Source organism: Phyllobates terribilis, unplaced genomic scaffold (assembly GCF_046119375.1).
Source record: "Phyllobates terribilis strain yellow unplaced genomic scaffold, ASM4611937v1 Scaffold_5__5_contigs__length_657084704, whole genome shotgun sequence".
Classification (NCBI taxonomy): Eukaryota; Metazoa; Chordata; class Amphibia; order Anura; family Dendrobatidae; genus Phyllobates; species Phyllobates terribilis.
This window is the reverse complement of record NW_027362765.1, coordinates 17,662,683-17,683,212: the sequence shown is the minus strand read 5'-3', so window position 1 is coordinate 17,683,212 and position 20,530 is coordinate 17,662,683. Positions and strand designations below refer to the sequence as shown.

Genomic DNA, 20,530 nt, shown 5'->3' with positions numbered 1-20,530 from the left:
CATATAAAACCACTCCTGACTTTTGAGAAGATTTTCAAGTGTTAAAAAGTCATATTATGCGCTGGAAAATCCGGTAAATAAAAATGGTACCACTAAAAACGTCATCTTGTCCCGCAAAAAAGAATCCGCCATACAGCTCCATCAGCCGAAAAATAAAAATTTATAGCTCTCAGAATAAAGTGATGCAAAAAATATATATTTTCTATATAATATTTTTTATTGTGTAAAAGCGCCAAAACATTAAAGATATAAATGCGGTACCGCTGTAAACGTACTGACCCGAAAAAGAAAGCTGCCTTATCAATTTTACCACATGCAGAACAGCATAAAAAAAGCCCAAAAAACAATTCCTGAACTGTTGGTTTTTGTTTATTCATTCCTCCCAAAAATCGAAATACAAAGCAATCAAAAAATGTCACGTGCCTGAAAATGGTACCAATAAAAACGTCAACTCGTCCCGCAAAAGACAAGCTGTCACATGACTCTGTCAGCCGAAATATGAACCAATTATAGCTCTCAAAATATGGTGATGCAAAAACTAGTCTTTTGCAAAAAAAGTTTTTTTTTAGTGTGTGACAGCTGTCAATCATAAAAACCTGATATGAATCTGGCATCGCTGTAATCGCACCGACCCCAAGAATAAAGTCGTCTAATCATTTATACCGCACGAGGAAAGGTGTAAAAAATAAACTCTAGGGTTAGGGTTGTGCTATCGTTAGGGTTGTGCTTGGGTTAGGTTTAGGGTTGTGCTAGGATTAGGGTTATGTTAGGGTTGTGCTAGAGTTAAGGTTGTGCTAGAGTTAAGGTTGTGCTAGAGTTAGGGTTGTGCTAGAGTTAGGGTTGTGCTAGAGTTAGGGTTGTGCTAGAGTTAGGGTTGTGCTAGAGTTAGGGTTGTGCTAGAGTTAGGGTTGTGCTAGAGTTAGGGTTGTGCTAGAGTTAGGGTTGTGCTAGAGTTAGGGTTGTGCTAGAGTTAGGGTTGTGCTAGAGTTAGGGTTGTGCTAGAGTTAGGGTTGTGCTAGAGTTAGGGTTGTGCTAGAATTAGGGTTGTGTTAGGGTTAGGGTTGTGCTAGGGTTAGGTTTAGGGTTGTGCTAGGATTAGGGTTCTGTTAGGGTTAGGGTTGTGCTAGGGTTATGCTAGGGTTAGGGTTGTGCTAGGGTTATGCTAGGGTTAGGGTTATGCTAGGGTTAGGGTTGTGTGTGCTAGGGTTGGGGTTGTGCTAGGGTTGGGGTTGTGCTAGGGTTGGGGTTAGAGTTGTGCTAGGGTTGGGGTTGCGTTAAGGTTTGGATTTTTCCAAAAGTAAATACAAAAAAAATGATGATGATATGGCGACTAGTGTTGAGCACAAGTGGTCCCTACTTTAGTTTGCATTGGGTGCTTGGGTATTCACCGAGTATCGCGGGTGCTCAAGTGACATTCTCGAGTTTCCACCCCATATGCTTTGCGGCCAAAAAACGTTGCGGGGATTGCCTGCCATGCACGAGCGATCCCCGCATGTTTTTTTGGGGGTCTAATAACCATGAAACATGCGGGGCGGGGACTTGAGCACTTGCGATACATGGTGTATACCTGAGTACCCGATGCAAACTCAAGTAGCGAGCACTTGCGCTCAAGACTAATCACTACTTATTCAATATGATGACCTAATGTTATCAATTTCAGTGTCATACCTTTCAGTTCAAAATGATAAAATCCTTAAGGGGTCTAGTTTCCAAAATGGGGTCACTTGTGGGGGGGTTTTCATTATTTAGGTGCATCAGGGGCTCTCCAAATGCGACATGGCATCCGCGTTCAATTCTAGCCAATTTTGCATTCAAAAAGTCACACAGTGCTCCTTCCCTTCCTAACCCTGCCGTGCGCCCAAACAGTGTATTTTCCCCACATATGGGGTATCGGCTTATGCAGGAGAAATTGCACAACAAATGGTATTGCACAATTTCTCCTGTTACCCTTATGAAAATGCAAAATTGGGGGCTGAAATACATTTTTGTGGGAAAAATGGGAAAAATGTATTTTTACGGCTCAATGTTATAAACTTTTGTGAAGCACCTGGGGGTTTAAGGTGCTTACCACACTTCTAGATAAGTTCCCTGAGGGGTCTAGTTTCCAAAATGATGTCCCGTGTGGGGGGTTTCCACTGGTTAGGCACATCAGGGGGTTCAAACGCAACATGGCATCTGCTAATTATTCAAGCAAATTTTACATTCAAAAAGTCAAATAGCGCTCCTTCCCTTCCGAGCCCTGCCGTGCACCCAAACAGTGGTTTGCCCCCACATATGGGGTATTGGCGTGCTCAGGAGAAATTGCACAACAAATTTTGGGGTTCATTTTTTCCTGTTACCCTTGCGAAAATAAATAAATTGGGGTCTAAATTAACATTTTTGTGAAAAAAGTTAAATGTTCTTTTTTTTCTTCCATATTCCAAAAATTCCTGTAAAGCACCTGAAGGGTTAATAAACTTCTTGAATGTGGTTTTCAGCATCTTGAGGGGTGCAGTTTTTAGAATGGTGTCACTTTTAGGTATTTTCTGTCATAAAGGCCCCTCAAAGTCACTTCAAATGTGATATGGTCCCTAAAAAAAATGTTTTTGTAAATTTTGTTGGAAAAATGAGAAATTGCTGGTCAACTTTTAACCCTTATAACTTTCTAACAAAAAAAATTTTGGTTCCAAAATTGTGCTGATGTAAAATAGACATGTGGGAAATGTTATTTATTAACTATTTTGTGTGACATGTCTCTCTGATTTAAGGGCATGAAAATTCAAAGTTTGAAAATTGCGAAATTTTCAAAATTTTCGCCAAATTTCAGATTTTTTCACAAATAAACACAAGTCATATCAAAGAAATTTTACCACAATCATGAAGTACAATATGTCATGAAAAAACAATCGCAGAATCAGTGGGATCCATTGAAGCATTTCAGAGTTATTACCTCATAAAGTGACAGTGGTCAGAATTGTAAAACTTGTCCTGGTCATTAACGTGCAAACCACCCTCGGGGGTAAAGGGGTTAAATTTTCGTCCTAACAGACAGTACCATAATGTATCCACCGCCCACTTTATGGCCATGCATTCCTTTTCTATGATGCAATAATTAATTTCACATGCGGATAGCTTCCTATTTGGGTAAAGAATCGGGTGCTCCTCCCCGTGCATCTACTGAAAAAGGACTGGTCCTAAACCAACATCTGAGGCGTCTGTCTCTAGTATAAATTCCTTCTTGAAGTCAGGGGCAACCAGAACCGGTTGCTTATAGAGAGCTACTTTCAGTTTTTGAAAGGCTGTCTCCACCTCTGCAGTCCATTTGGCCATTGCTGATTTAATCCCCTTAAGGAGGTCAGTCAGAGGTGCGGCCATCATGGCAAAGTTTGAGATGAACCTCCTGTACTATTCCATGATTCCAAGAAAGGCTCTCACTTGCTTCTTTGACAGCGATCTTGGCCAATTTTGGATTGCTTCCACTTTACTGATTTGGGATTTGATCTCGCCTCTACCTACTATATAACCTAAGTATTTGGCTTCTTCTTTCCCCATGGCACACTTTTTTGGATTTATTAAAAATCCCGCCTTCCTAATAGCATCAAACACTGCCTGGACCTTTTCCAGATGACTTCCCCAGTCCAGGCTGAAGATTACAATATCGGCCAGGTATTTCTTATGGGGTGCGAGGATCCGGTCCATGGCCCTTTGGAAGGTGGCCGGGGCTCCCTGCAGTCCAAATGGTATCCTGACAAATTGGAAGCACCCGTCGGGCATAAAAAAAGCAGTCTTATCCTTGGGTCCCTGTGACATCGGGATTTGCCAAGTTCCCTTAGTTAAATCCAAGGTGGTTATGTACCTTGCAGGCCCAAGTCTCTCCATAAGCTCATAGACACGCGACATTGGATGTGCATCAACTTTGGAGCCTTCATTCACCTTCCTATATTCGTTGCAGAATCTCCACTCGCCATCGGGTTTTGGAACGAGGACAATCGGGCTTTACTATCTGCTCTTGGATTCCTCATTGACTCAGAGTTTCAACATACATCTCACTTCCTTGGAGATCAACTCTCGTCGTGCCTCGTGAATTTGATAGGGCTTCAAGTTCACTCACGTGGTTGCGTCAGAACCTCATGTTCTATGACTTTTGTATACCCAGGCAGTTCAGAGAACAGGTCTCTGTTCTTCTGCAGCAATTCCCGACACTGCTGTTTTTGGGCCTTTGACAGCATCTACTCCAACCTCGGCTTCTGGCTTGACCAGCAAACATGGAGTTTTAACAGGCTCTCTGTCTTGCCATTCATTGATGAGATTGACATGGTAGATCTGGTATGGTTTACGTCTTCCCGGTTGATGAATCTTATAATTCACTTCACCAAGCTTCTCTACCACCTCATAAGGCCCTTGCCACTTGGCCAAGAATTTACTTTCCACAGGAGGAATTAGTATGAGGACTCTGTCTCCAGGATTGAACTGCCTCACTCTGGCTGACCGGTTGTAGACCCTAGCTTGAGGATCTTGTGCCTGGAGGTGGTGTCCTTTTATGATGGACATCACCTTCGCAATCCTTTCCTGCATCTGTGCCACTTGCTCGATGATGCTCCTGTGGGGTGTGACTTCAGCTTCCCAGGCTTCCTTTGCAATATCAAGGAGACCCCGCGGATGTCGGCCAAACAGAAGTTCAAATGGCGAGAACCCAGTAGAGGCATGTAGAAACTCTTGGATAGAGAACCGCTGAGCTGATTTAACCTGGGGACAAACCAAGTCCATGGCAATTCTCTCAAACGGCACTTCAGTGATGGGCAATGACACATGGGAACTTCGAAAGTGAGAAGTGGGGGCAATTAACTGGCACGTAGGACAGGACCTGCAATACTTTAAGATTTCCCAGTGACATCAGGGCCAATAGAACCTTTGCATGATCCGTTCCTAAGTTTTTTCCACTCCCTGATGGCCACCCAAGACATGTGAATGGGCCATATCCAACACCCTTTGTCTATAGGGCACTGGTACCAATAAGTGTTCCACAAGCTCCTACCTCACTTTTGTAACCCAATACAATAACTCCCCACTCAACATAAAATAGGGAAATTTTGTGTCAGCCCCCTGCTCCTGTGCAATACCATTTATGACTGTGACATTGTTAAATGCTTCCCTCAGAGTTAGGTCCCTATGTTGGGCAGACCCAAAATTTTCGCTGGTCACCCCTAACTAAGGAATGCCAGTCTCAGGGGACACTACCTTCTCATCCCCCATAAAGACACAGAAAAGGAAACCAGTCCGACTCTGGATGTGGTGATACCTCTTTAGGGCTAACTGGTTTCGTATCCGAGCTACCGAGCCCTGAACCCTTCCCCCTCAGATCCCAAAACAAGCAAAAGTCCCGGCCTATAAAAATGGGGTGCAATAAGTCCTGGACGACTTCGACCTCATGGGCTGTTTCAATGTTCACTCTGGCCACAGGATAGTCTTTAGCATCACCATGAATGCTGCAGATGCCACCCTTCTTCCCTGGGATCAGCTGCAGAGGAAGTGTGGCCCTCACAAGGGTCACCAGACTCCCTGAGTCTAGCAGTCCAGTTACTTGCCAACCATTTACCTTTACGAGACAATCTTGTAGCCCCTCGCTGGGTGGACAGTTCACACTGCAGGCCGGATACACATAGTATGAACAGCGGCGTCCCAGGCTGTTGTCCATTTGCTTGGAGGTCAGGGGACAATGGGTGGCTATATGATCTGGGCCGTGGCATTTCCAGCATATAATATCACCAGCAGGGACCTTGGACATTACCTCCCCCCGCCCCTTTTGACCTTGGACGCCCCACCCCCTTTTGGGCCTCTGCACCCTGTTGGGATCCCCAGTATGGAGTGGGATGCTTTTCCAAGGAACCTTAAATCCCCTGATACATCTCGACCAGTCCAAATCAGTTCATCACCATTCCGGGGATCACCCTAGGCAACCCAAGTCTGTATTGGCCTTGGCAGGGAATGCACAAACCAGTCCATCACCACTCGCTCCACCATCTGCGCAGGGGTACAAGACTCCGGTTGCAACCATTTGTGGACCAGATGCAGTAGGTCAAACATTTGGGAGTGAGTGGATTTGTCATGGTGATATGCCCAGCGGTGGACCCGCTGAGCCCTGACAGTCGTCGTTACCCCCAAGCGTGCCAAAATTTCAGTTTTTTAGCTTGCCATATTCCTTGGTGTCTTGCAAGGCCAAGTCATAGTAAGCCTTCTGGGCTTTCCTCGCCAAGTATGGCGCCCGCACCTCTGCCCACTGCTCTGGCGGAAGTTTCTCCCTCTCGGCGACCCTTTCAAACAGTCTACAAGGCCTCTATGTCATCACCCTTTTCTGCAGGGCTCTCCTTACTACCTTCCGGATGGAAAAATCGTCCACTGACCTTGTCGGAGCGGTCGCCGTGCCACAAATTGCCTCTGCAAGCAGGCTGCTCTGTTCACGGTGCTGGTCCTGTTGCTGCTACTGCTGGAGCTGGAGCTGCTGCATAAGCTGCTTACTTGTCTCCTGTTGCGCCATTTGTTGCTGCTGCTCCCTGTGCTGCTGTAACAATTGCAGGTGCTGCTGGTGCTGTGCCTGCTGTGCTTGCACTAGATGATTAAGCAGGTCCTCCATTTTGTCTGGCGTCGCTTCCTAGCTTGTGGCAGACTTCACCCAAGACATGCACTACGTCTTGTAGCAGTCACACGTACTTGCTGGGAACGCTGCCTGCACTTCTAACACCAATTGTGGGGTTTCTACTCAATTGGGTGCACTGGTCCGTACAGGAAACGTTTCCATTTAAAAGTCCATTCTGGTTTATTGCAGTGTCATACTGCATAAGCAAAGAAAATTAAACAGCCTTCAGTTCAGGCAAACAAAGTAAACAGTTCTTTAGACAAAGTCTCTTGAGAACCTACCTGACTATTCTTCTTGACATCTCACACAACAGAAAAGCAGGTAACACCGCGGCCCAAGCCTAGGGGTCTCTGTGTAAGTCCAGATCCATGTATATGGGTTAAAGGATGAAGGTTAAGGCAATTCCTGGGATCTGAAAAGCAAAGTAGAATAGTGCCAAGCCAGTTCATAGTAACAATCTTTTGTGCTGCCAGGTGACCACGAACAGTGTCCCTTTACATTGTGCCTACAAACTATTCCAAAAAAATCTGCAATGCAATAGCTAAATGGCACTCCTTCCCTTCTAAACCCTGTCATGTTCCCACAGAGTCAGACTCAGAAGAAGTTGGAAAATAATTTGTAAGGTCCATCTGTTTGCTATTACCCTTTGTGAAAATTAAAAAATTGGGGCTACATCAACATTTTAAAGAATAATATATTTTCCATTCCACTTTGTATTAATTCCTGTATGTGGCTTTTGATATATAAAATTCAACTCTCTCCCTTCTGAGGAGGTGCCGGTGCCCCAGCTGTGTTGACGACTTCCTCTTCCTCCTCTACCTTGTTCTTCCACTGAGCCCCCGCAGTCAGGTGGGAACACAGTCAGTAGTGTGTCTACCAGCGTATGCTTGTATTCCCGCAGTTTCCGATCCCGCTCCAGTGATGGATGTAAGGATGGTACGTTGTCCTTGTAGTAAGAATTCAGTAGGGTGGCTACCCAGTAATCAACACCAGTAACAATATGGGCAACTTGACGGTCGTTGCGCAGGCACAGGAGCATGTATTGGCTCATGTGTGCCAGGCTGCCAAAAAGCAACGACAAGATGTCCTCGGTTGGAGGTGTATCGACTGGGTCCTCTTTATCCTCCCCAACCACGCTCCAGTGATACCTGTGAGCTGCTTTGAGTGCCACACTGTTGTGAACACGGATCCTCCTCCTCCAAAACTGGCCCCTGGCTGGACAGTTGTTTATCTGGCTACTGTTAGTACAGGAACACACCCTCTGAGCCATGTGTGGATGACTAGTCTGATAATGGTGTGAATGGTCCCTGTTCCTCCTCCTCTTCCTCCTGTGCCTCCACCCCATCCATTATCGCCTGAAGCGTTTTTTCAAGGAAGCATAGAAGTGGGATAGTAAGGATGATGATGGCATTATCAGCGCTTGCCATCTTCGTGGAGTACTCGAAGCAGCGCGACACTGCACACAACACGGTGGTGGCAGGACATGCATAAAAGAACGCTTTCCGCCTCAGGCTCAGCCGCCACTATATTTAACCACTTTGTGCTGAAGGCGCGGGGGACCCTGATGGCCAGACTCCCTTTCCCAAGCGCCTGTCCGCTGGTGGGTCGAGGACCCTCGTGGCAAAGGCAGGTCTAAGCCTGACAGAGGCACCTCATAGACCCCAACACACTCATCCGAGTGACCCTGTGCAACACCTTGGGTGCGGTGGGTGATAAGACAGGGTGGCCGTGATGTCCTCTGGAGGCCAGTCAACTGGCCCTCACAATGCAAGGGGTGTTTTCCGAACGCTTGCTGCTTTGGGACCTGCCCGCACAGCAGCCACGTTCCCTTCCGATCATACCCCCCATGCCGTATGGGCTCTTCCATAGTGACCACGGGTAACAGAGAATCAGTGGGAATAAAAAAGGGAAAATGCTAGCTCACCTCCAACAGTTTAGAGGTCGGAGGCACGGAAGATTCGTCCTGATGAGACGTAGAACATTCACAGGCAAAAAGAAAGGAGTATTCCAGCTCCTTTACGAAGTATAACTTTTAGTTATAAAACCATTAAAAGTAGATGCGTCCCCAAATTAGCAGAGGCAAAGGAGGGGGGCAGGTGGTGCAGCATGTTTCGAACGCAATTTGAGAGTTCTTTTTCAAAGCTGCTAGGGCAAATTTGAGCAAACACTAAATATGTACATAATGAATAGCAGATGGTTAGACCCAGGTGTCCCAGGTAAAATAATTTCTACATCTACTTATGTCAAACCAATTACGGTAAATACCATTTTACATGCAAAAAGCAGTCACCCGACACACACCATCCAGGCCATCCCTGTCTGAAAATTCAGCAGAATTAAAAGAAACTGCAATAACTTTGATGTTTTAGACAAGGAAGTTATGGAATCCCGTGAAAGATTGAGTAAAAGAGTGTAAGATGGCTGACGGACACATAGTTGATGGGAGGTATGTATCACAGAGATGGCTGTCGTCTGTGATGTAATCCTGGAATGTTGCTCTAGTACGTAAGCACTAAAAGGATTGTTTGGTGCATCTGGGCCCAGGTTTTACCGGTAGCCGGAAAGAGGTGCGGGTCTGGCTACCGACATACCTCACATCTGAGTGTGGATAATAAGGTAAAATGTAGTCCGTTGTTTGACACATGGTCTCTGTGTGGGATGAGATCGGTCCTCCTGTGTGGTATCTGCAAACTGAGCCGGTGTACTGGATGCATTCTAGCCAGTGTGACTAGGACTGGCTGGGTCAAAACCAGAAGGGCAGAGGAAATACAAAATCAGAAGACTCAATAGTAGTCCGTAAACAGATCGGGATCACCACAGGAAACAAATACACAAGCTGGTAGCTGAGCACAGGAGACTGAAACAGATGAGAGCAAGGCTGTATCTGGCAGATTCTCGTAATATACTTGGAGCTATAGTAGTGTATGGTGCTTTCCAGTTGGCTGAAGCAGGGAACTGATTATTCCAGCTGGACAGCACACACACCCATACTGCCAAAGTGGATAATACAGGTCCAGACTGCACAGAACATGCACTGCCCAGAGCTTCTGGTCCCGTCATCTCTGCCATCACCAGTGCCGTCTGCAGAATGAATATGGCCATGACAAAAGTAGACATCACAGGAGTAGAGCCAGAAAAGATGGGACACACCATTTGCAGAAGCCTTGATATGACAAAATGGCAGAAAACCACAGCAGTAAAAATCCACATAAAGTTACTACATTTTGGAAATTATAACTTTCTGTGAAATAATCTATAGGAGTAGTGACTATTGTAAATCCACAGTCACTTTCTGGAAATTGGCATACAGTGGATGGTGGAGAGTGAAAATTGCAAATATGCCATTTTATTACCCAACACATAGTGCCCAGATTGTGGTCCAGGAGACTCATACAGTAAATTAAGTGGGTTCTTCTCACTATAGTAATGCCAAATACATGGATGCTAAATGTGGTTTGGGCACACTGCAAGGCTCAGAAGTGAGTGGGAGATTTGACTTTGGGAAAGCAGATATTGCTGGAGTCATTTATGAAAGCCATGTTGTTTTTCAAGAACCTTTGAGACCATAATAATGTTGAAACCTCTCTTATTTCATTGACAGATGATGGACCTTAGTGAGGGCTTTTTTTATGAGATGACTAAAAGTTTTTATTATTTTCACCCACATAACATTTGTTGGTTACTTTTTATTCCATATTTGGGAGGCAGAATGAACAAAGAGTTGAACACCACGTTCTACTGATTCATCCTATGAGGTTTTCTATTAGACTGTGAACTGTCATTGTCCTGGTGAATAATTTAAATTTTCTACATAACTTGCCATTTTTACGGACAGTTTAAATAGAAATAATCAAATATATAAAACTTAAGAATATTTTATTAAAAAATATCTGGTTATATTCTTGGCAGATGACTGTACCAGGAGATCAGAGGGACAGCTGACATCTTTAATTTCTAAATCAGATGATCTTGAGATCCCACAGGACAAAATTGAAGTGAATGTTAATACGCCAGATATACCATCATTCCTTCACAGCAAAGATCTGTCATCTGATCCTTGGAAACAGGTTCTGTCTTCTGATTCATTACCGACTACTAAGGAAAGTCAAAGTAACAAAATAAGCATAAATAAAAAAACTGCTCCTAAAGCAAAAAAGCCATTTTCCTGTTCAGAATATGGAAATAGTTTTCCCCTCGAAAAGTATTTTCTTAAACATGAAAAAATTCACACAGCAGAGAATAGATTTTCTTGCTCCAAGTGTGGGAAATGTTTTAACCAGAAATCAAATCTTGTTAGTCACCAGAGAATTCACACAGAGGAGAAGCCTTTTTCATGTTCAGAATGTGGAAAATGTTTTAACCATAAATCAAATTTTTTTAGGCACCAGAGAATTCACACAGGGGAGAAGCCTTTTTCATGTTCAGAATGTGGAAAATGTTTTAACCAGAAAGCACCTCTCGATAGCCACCTGAAAACCCACACAGGGGAGAAACCTTTTTCATGTTCAGAATGTGGAAAATGTTTTAAACAGAAAGCGCATCTTGATAGCCACCTGAGAGCTCACACTGGGGAGAAGCCTTTTTCATGTTCAGAATGTGGGAAATGTTTTAATCATAAATCAAATTTTGTTAAGCACCAGAGAACCCACACAGGGGAGAAGCCTTTTTCATGTGCAGAATGTGGGAAATGTTTTGTACATATATCACATCTTAATCAACATCAAAGAACTCACACAGGAGAGAAGCCATTTTCATGTTCAGAATGTGGGAAATCTTTTGTACAGAAATCACATCTTAATAAACATCAGGGAACTCACACAAGGGAGAAGCCTTTTTCATGTTCAGAATGTGGAAAATGTTTTAACCAGAAAGCACCTCTCGATACCCACCTGAAAACCCACACAGGGGAGAAACCTTTTTCATGTTCAGAATGTGGAAAATGTTTTAACCAGAAAGCGCATCTTGATAGCCACCTGAGAACTCACACTGGGGAGAAGCCTTTTTCATGTTCAGAATGTGGGAAATGTTTTAACCATAAATCAAATTTTGTTAAGCACCAGAGAACCCACACAGGGGAGAAGCCTTTTTCATGTGCAGAATGTGGGAAATGTTTTGTACATATATCACATCTTAATCAACATCAGGGAACTCACACAATGGAGAAGCCTTTTTCATGTTCAGAATGTGGAAATTGTTTTGTGAAGAAATCATCTCTTCTTAGTCACCAAAGAATTCACACATTGGAGAAGCCTTTTTCTTGTTTATAATGTTGGAAATGCTTTATACAGAAATCAACTCTTAATAAACATCACAGAACTCAGACAGTGGAGAAGCCTTTTTTCATGTTCAGAATGTTGGAAATATTTTAACTGAAAATTGTATCTTTTTAAAGGGATTGTCCAATACTAGGACAACCCTTTGTAATTCCTCGTGTTTGACCTCGTTAAATTAAAACACCCATACTCAGTTTCCGTTCCTGAATCTTTCCAGTGGTGTTGGCACTCGCGTTCCCGGTGCTCTTGTGAGGTTGTTACTTCACACGAGCCCTGTGCTCAATCAGCGCCGGCTTCACTGTCCTCCCCTTTCCGACTTATTGAACTTCAACAGGAAGTCAGGACTACAACTGGTCTTGGAGTTCCTCTTAAAGAAGTTATCCACTACTCTTACTCATTTCATTTTTTATTCATTAATCTTTCTATTACGTGACAGTAAATGCATCCATGCTCTTATTATAGTAATACAGTGTCATGTAAAAGTTTGGGCACCCCTGGTCAAAGTTAGTGTTATTGTGAACAGTTAAGCAAGTTGAAGATGAAATGATCTCTAAAAGGCCTGAAGTTAAAGATAACAGATTTCCTTTGTATTTTAGGCAAAAAATATATATTTTTTAATCTTTTACATTTTAAAAATGACGAAAAAGGAAAATGGACCAATGCAAAAGTTTGGACATCCTGCATGGTTAGTACTTAGTAGCACCCCCTTTTGAAAGTATCACAGCTTGTAAAAGCTTTTTGTAGCAAGACAAGAGTCTTTCAATTCTTGTTTGAGGTATTTTCATCCATTCTTCCTTGGAAAATTCTTCCAGTTCTGTGAGATTCCTTGGTCATCTTGCATGCACTGCTATTTTGAGGTCTAGCCACAGATTTTCATTGATGTTCAGAAGAGGGGACTGTGAGGGCCATTGTAAAACCTTCAGCTTGCACCTTTTGAGGTAGCCTATTGTGTATTTTGATGTTTGTTTAGGATCATTAACCATTTGTAGAAGCCATCCTCTTTTCAACTTCAGCTTTTTTTTACAGATGGTGTTATGTTTGCATCAAGAATTTGTTGAAATTTCATTGAATCCATTGTTCCCTCTACCCGTGAAATGTCCCATGTACCATTGGCTGCAGCACAACCCCAAAGCATGACTGATCCACCCTCATGCTTAATAATTGGCGAGATGTTATTTTCCTGAAATTTGGTGGCCTTTTTTCTCCACACATACCTTTGATCATTGTGGCCAAAGACTTCTATTTTAACCTTTTCAGTCGACAGAACTTGTTTCCAAAATGTATCAGGCTTGTTTAGATGTTCTTTTGCATACTTCTGATGCTGACTTTTATGGTGAGGCTGCAGGAGAGGTTTTCTTCTGATGACTCTTCCATGAAGGTCATATTTGTGCAGGTGTCTCTGAACAGTAGAACAATGAACCACAAAGCTAGAGTCTGTTAAATCTTTCTGTAGGTCTTTGGAGGTCAAGCGGGGGTTCTGATTTGCCTCTCTAGCAATCGTACGAACAGCTCTCACTGAAATTTTGCTTGGTCTTCCAGACCTTCTCTTGACCTTCACTGTTCCTGTTAACTGCCATTTCTTAATTACATTTCAAACTGAGGAAAGGGCAACTTGAAAACACTTTGCTATCTTCTTATAGCCTTCTCCTGTTTTATGGGCCTCCACCATTTTCATTTTCAGAGTGCTAGGCAGCTGCTTAGAAGAACCCATGGCTGCTATTTTTTGGCATAAAGTTAGAGGAGGCGTAGTTTTTATAAAGCTGGGAAATTTTCATTACCTGGCATTTCCTAACGATGGTAGTGAACAAGCCATAACCCTAACAGGCTAATTAAGGTCAGAAACTTTGGTCAAAATTATCAAAGCACACAAATCTCCAAGGGTGCCCAAACTTTTGCATAGGCCCATTTCCCTTATTGTAATTTTTTAAAATGAAAAAAAAAAAGACCATCTATATACTTATTTACCTAAAATACAACTGAAATATGTCATCTTTAACAATATGCCTTTTAGAGATCATTTCATCTTCAACTTGCTTAACTGTTCACAATAACAATTATTTTGACCAGGGGTGCCCAAACTTTTACATGCCACTGTACATATCTTTATCATGCAGATAGCATCACTTGGTGTCTGCCAGCTGCAATGTTTATCTCGATCACTTCCTTTCCCTAGGCTTACTGTGTTACTACAATACTACACGTTCCATCATGCATTGCAGTGGCCTGTGAGCCATCACTAATCACACCTCCTCTATTCTCCACCCAAACTCCTCACTCCCTCCTCACTCGTTAGGAAGCATGCTCAGGCAAGCTGTCATTCAATTCCGATTCCTGTGCCCGGAAAAGGAAGTATCAGACAAGACAGAAGAGGAAGAAGAATCTCTATTATACAGTACCATGTGATCCCCACATGAGCCCCAGGAAGGCAAGTGCCGACACCGCTGGAATGGCACTGGCATGGGAAGATTGTACAATTGTTTTTATTTTAACAGGACCAAACATGAAGAATGAGAAGGGATTGTCCAATTAGTGGGCAATCCATTTAAACATCAAAAATCCCACAAAGAGAGAAGTTATTATCATATCTAGAGTGAGAAAAATTAATTACTGGAAAATCGTATTTTGTTGACCATCAAAAATAACTCAGACAGGATGAAATTATATATGTTATTGACAAATTGTACAAAATCATATACCAGAAAGTTGTATAATTAATTGAGAAAGGGAAATTACTTTAGAACTTACTGCATTTTTTGAACTATAAGACACACTTTTAGCAAGAAAAAATCGTGCTAATTACTGAGTGTGTCTTACAGACTGGAGGCAGCTTCCTGTGGCAGAGGTGAACAATGAGACAGTGCTCTTCGTGATCACTGAAACAACTGCTCTCTCTTCCAGCCCCACACTTATCTAACTGATTGGTGCAGATTAGGAGAGGAAGGTAACGGGACATGCAAGGAGGCTACACATTCTGAGTGAGCAGTTGAAGAACCTTCCACCTGTCTAGCTCAAGGACCTTTCAGATCATGTAAACAATCACATGACCTGGAAAGAACTGCATAATGAAGTAGTGTATATACAGTGTATGTGTATTCAAACGTGCATATGTAGCAGAGTTGTGTGTATGTAAATTTGCATGTGTAGCAGAGCTGTTTATATGTGAATGTGTGTATTTAGCAGAGCTGAGTGCTTATGTCGATTTGCATATGCAGCAGTGTTGTGTGTGTATTTAAATATGCAAATGTAGCAAAGCTATGTATGTAAATGTGCTTATGTAGCAGAGATGTGTATATAAATGAATAATAAATCGTAATAATAAATAGTAAATAAAAACACTTGGTCATACCTTGCAGCCCTCTGGCGCCCCCTTATCCTGCTGGTCAAACATGGTATTGACCAAGGATAAGCACGGGCGCAGCTGCTCTAATTTATGTCGACTATTGTGGCACGTGATGTGACAGGACGTATATATACCACCAGTTCCTTCCAGGAACGTATGTATACTTCCGTCCAGCCACCCTCAAACCACAATATCACATAAATACTGGTATACTGCCACTACCGATCGCTTAACAGGTGGATCGGGTACCTGTTAGGTAATGTGAATTAGCGGGTGAGGAACGTGTTTGCTCGACATAGGACAAGAAGAACAAAGCTGGTAAATAATAATGATTTACTCCCGAAAGTGGGCAGTGTTTACAAAAGATATACAAGATATTATAAAAGAGACAATTTACATATACAGTGCCTACAAGTAGTATTCAACCCCCTGCAGATTTAGCTGGTTGACACATGCGGAATTAACTTGGCATTGTGACATTTGTACTGTAGATCAGCCTGGAAGTGGGAAATGCACTGCAGCAAATTTTTTTTTTATTTTTTTTTTTTAAAACGTAAAAAGTTAATTCAGAGTGTCATTTATTATTCAACCCCTCAAACCACAAGAATTCTGTTTGGTCCCCCTAAAGTATTAAGAAGTAGTTCAGGCACCAAGAATAATGAGCTTCACATGTGTGGATTAAAGATCTCTTTTGCCAGCCTTTTGTGACTATTTAAGACCCTCCCCAAACTTGTGAACAGCACTCAGACATGGTCAACATGGGAAAGACAAAGGAGCATTCCAAGGCCATCAGAGACAAGATCGTGGAGGGTCACAAGGCTGGCAAGGGGTACAAAACCCTTTCCAAGGAGTTGGGCCTACCTGTCTCCACTGTTGGGAGCATCATCCGTAAGTGGAAGGCTTATGGAACTACTGTTAGCCTTCCACGGCCAGGACAGCCTTTGAAAGTGTCCTCCCGTGCTGAGGCCAGGCTTGTCCGAAGAGTCAAGGCTAACCCAAGGACAACAAGGAAGGAGCTCCGGGAAGATCTCATGGCAGTGGGGGCATTGGTTTCAGTCAATACCATAAGTAACGTACTCCACCGCAATGGTCTCCGTTCCAGACAAGCCCGTAAGGTACCTTTACTTTCAAAGCGTCATGTCAAGGCTCGTCTACAGTTTGCTCATGATCACTTGGAGGACTCTGAGACAGACTGGTTCAAGGTTCTATGGTCTGATGAGACCAAGATCGAGATCTTTGGTGCCAACCACACATGTGACGTTTGGAGACTGGATGGCACTGCATACGACCCCAAGAATACCATCCCTACAGTCAAGCATGGTGGTGGCAGCATCATGCTGTGGGGCTGTTTCTCTGCCAAGGGGCCTGGCCATCTGGTCCGCATCCATGGGAAGATGGATAGCACGGCCTACCTGGAGATTTTGGCTAAGAACCTCCGCTCCTCCATCAAGGATCTTAAGATGGGTCATAATTTCATCTTCCAACAAGACAACGACCCAAAGCACACAGCCAAGAAAACCAAGGCCTGGTTCAATAGGGAAAAAGTAAAGGTGTTGGAGTGGCCTAGTCAGTCTCCTGACCTTAACCCAATCGAAAACTTGTGCAAGGAGCTCAAGAATAAAGTCCACATGAGACACCCAAAGAACCTAGATAACTTGGAGAAGATCTGCATGGAGGAGTGGGCCAAGGTAACTCCAGAGACCTGTGCCGGCCTGATCAGGTCTTATAAAAGACGATTATTAGCTGTAATTGCAAACAAGGGTTATTCCACAAAATATTAAACATAGGGGTTGTATAATAATTGACCCACACTTTTATGTTTAAAATTTAATAAAATTCAACTGAGCAACATAACTTTTTGGTTTGTAAGATTTATGCTTCTGTTCATAAAACCTACTCTCGTTTGCAGTTTGAAGGCTCTAACTTATTTGCATCTTATCAAACCAGCTAAATCTGCAGGGGGTTGAATACTACTTGTAGGCACTGTATGCATAAAACAGTTATTAAAATAAAAGGGATAAGTAATCGCAAAACCTGCGCCACGAGGTGATGGTCTCAGATTCTGTGGGGGGACGGCTCCCCGGAAATTAAATGTGATTCTTCCTTGCAGCGAGGAGTGCATGCGTCTGACGTCCCGGGTAAGAATGAATAAAAATGGCCGTTCTGGTTTTTAGTAAGGGGCCAAAACATTAGGAGACACCCATGTTGTTTACCTCACATGGGGGCTCGGTTTTGTGAACCCACCCAGCTGCATAAGACATAAAGATCCTTCAGATTTCATATCTTGGTATGGGGGGGTCCCACATCCAAGATGGAGACATCATGTTTGCCGTCACCACTATTCATGAAGATGGATATCAAATATGATATCTCTATGATGCTCAGAAGCTCAGAATCCATTTCCCAGGTTCCTGGTGGTGTCCCAGCCACAAAAACCACACCATCACAATTGGAAAAAGGTGAACATCTAAAAAATGTGGTCCCTGTGTTTGTGACAGTCATGTGCATTATTAAAATCGACATTAAAAGTTTGTACAGTTAGACAATAGGATCTTGGAGGGAATTTCCAGTTTAGACCAGAATGCTTGCTCTGGGCTGAGGCTTTATGGCGGTCATAAAAATTATTATTATTATAAATGTGCATAAGTAGCAGAGCTGAGTGCGTGCACTGTCCATGTAGCAGTGTGTAGATATATGCGCTGTATAGTGTACATTAGTATTCGCGCTGTGTGTTAGAACCCTCCTGTTTGTTTTTTCCAACTTGTGTTTAGCGGTCACGTGACCATCTGCCTTTATATTCCAGCTCCGCCTCTATGGCTGTGCTGGACTTCAGTGTTTGACTGTTTCTCTAGCCTGGTGCTTCGGTGCCTTTCTCTGTCAGTTCGCTTGGTCCTCTGGGACATCTAGTACATTTTTGTCAGTTTGTCTTTTTGTGTTCTGCAACATCTTCTCTGTTTAGGAGGTGTCCCATTTTTGTCCCAGTCCTTAGTACTTTTAGCGACCCCTCCCTTTATTCTATAGGTCTTCGTTCAGACTAGCCGAGGACTAAGGCGGGTCTGTTCACTAGGAACAGGCAGCCCGCTACATCGTAGGGATTCAGCTTAGTCTTGCTGTAGGAACAGCTTTCCCCCATCTTTCCTTAGTACATGTTGCAGATCATAACACTGTGAAGCAATATGTGAATAAAACACATGTTGCAGAGAAAGGCCCGGGTCCGACTAGCGTATGGCATTCGATGCCAGAGCATCGGATGCGATATGCTAATGACACTCAGCTCCCTCTCTGCTGCAAGCAGGAGCCGAGTGTCAGTGCACCGTGCTCCGATTCTCTCACACAGAGAGGATCGCAGCACAGCTGCAGAGGGGACAGAGAAATCAATTTCTCCATCTCCTCTGTTGCCAGCGTCAGCCGGAATCTCACTGCACTCGGGTGTTATCAGAGTGCAGTGTGATATTTCACACGCACCCATAGGCTTATATGGGTGCATGCAATCCGAATCCAGCATGCAATCGCAGCATGCTGCATTTTTTTCCGTCCGATCGCAATCCGATCAGAGCTGGAGATAAAAACGCCACTGGGCACACCATCATAGGATTAAATTGGTCTGAATGCAATTCTATTTTTTATCAGATTGCATTTGTCTGATTTAATGGCAAGTGAGAGAGAGCCCAAACTCGAACAATAGATTTATTACTTCACTATTCTACCCTAGTGCTTTTAAAATTTGTACTATTCACCCCTCCACTTTACACCATCAGGGGAAATTTAATTAGCAGAAAAATAGTTATTCCTTTTTTCTACTGTCTAAACCTTGGATGCGTCTTATGGTTAGGTGTGTTTTATGGTCCAAAAAATACGATATATTAAAATTAAAAATACTTGCAGTTACTAATATATTTAATACAATAAGTATTTAAAAAGCAATATTCAATGTGCAGTCAATATTTCACATTGTTAAACAGCAAGTGAAATAAGCATTGAACACCTCACCAAGTAAATATACTTCTAAAGGTGCTATTGACATTAAATTCTCATCAGAATGCCACACAATAAACATCTTACGATGGGTAAAACCAGTGAGCTATCGTAAGACCTTTGCAACCTTATTGTTGCAAAACATACTGATGGCATTGGTTACAGAAGGATTTCTACACTACTGAATACTGTTGTGGCAACAATCCGGTACTTGAAAGAACATCATGTCACCATAAACCAGCCATGACCAGGTTTCAGACAATTTCAGTCAGAGGACTAAAAATAATTATTCAAAAAATTGTTCAAGACCCAAGGATTACATGAGGAGAGCTATAGAAAGACCAGGAATCAGCAGGTACAGTTGTTACAAAGAAAACTAAAAGTAATGTACTCAACTTCCATAGCCTCTTTGCACGCTCACCACGCAAGACTTCAAAAGCATGTTTAATATAGATGAGCGAGCACTAAAATTCTCAGATGCTCGTTATTCGAATCAAGCAATTTCTAATGCTCGGGTGCTCATTTAGAGTAATGAGTATAATGGGGGTCAATATAAATCGGAGCATTTTTCCGGCAGCCTCTAGGGGGCCAGTGAACATGTTAAAATGGTTGGAAAAAGTGCTTAATGGAAGTAGAAGAGCATGGGGAAGAATCATGGAAGCATCTCAGACTCCCAGGTCACTGCTGAAAACAATGGTGTCACACTTTTACTCCACTTTAAAGGCTGACAATAAAACATTCAAAATTGATGAGAAATTGTAGTTTACAGGGAAAATAAATGTTAAGAAACATTTCTTTCCTGTATAATGACTTGTACATAAGGATAAATTTAAAAAGTATTTTAAAAAATATAGAATTTAAGTAAACAAAATTGAATTTTTTTATTAAATTTCAGTGAAATTAATGAAGGAAGCAAGAAGTGCCAAAAATTAGAAACTTTAACCCCTTTCCGACCATGTCAGTAATAGTACGTAGCTGTGCCCTGGGACTTATGGACCAGCTACGTTCTATTACGCGTTGTAATGCAGCGCCTTGCTTGGCATTACTTTAATGGTCCAGTGTATGTTTTGACTGACCATGTACCTCCCCCTCAGCTGACTGGTCACATGACTGTGACATCACACAGGTCCTTCTGCACACCGAAGGTCTGAACACTTGACTGTGACATCAGCTCAGGTCCTGTCTGTGTGTGTGCGTGCTACAGGATATAAAAACCCTGTTAATTTGAGACAGGTGTGAGAGAGGCATGAGGCCTGTTCCCGCGTGTGTGGGACACCGTTCGTGTGAGGCCTAGTGAGGCCGAGAGTGAAGCCTGGCAGCCTGAAAGGT

General features: G+C 43.0%; 1 protein-coding gene across 2 annotated transcripts in view; it reads left to right on the top strand.

Moving 5' to 3' along the window:
* Nucleotides 1-20,530, top strand: part of LOC141270499 (uncharacterized) — a 228,608-nt gene that overhangs the window by 128,004 nt on the left and 80,074 nt on the right. For both annotated transcript variants that reach the window (XM_073680506.1, XM_073680505.1), the window contains one exon: nt 10,523-10,680. In XM_073680506.1, the coding sequence (XP_073536607.1) occupies nt 10,523-10,680 (158 nt within the window). The remainder of the gene's footprint in view (nt 1-10,522; nt 10,681-20,530) is intronic.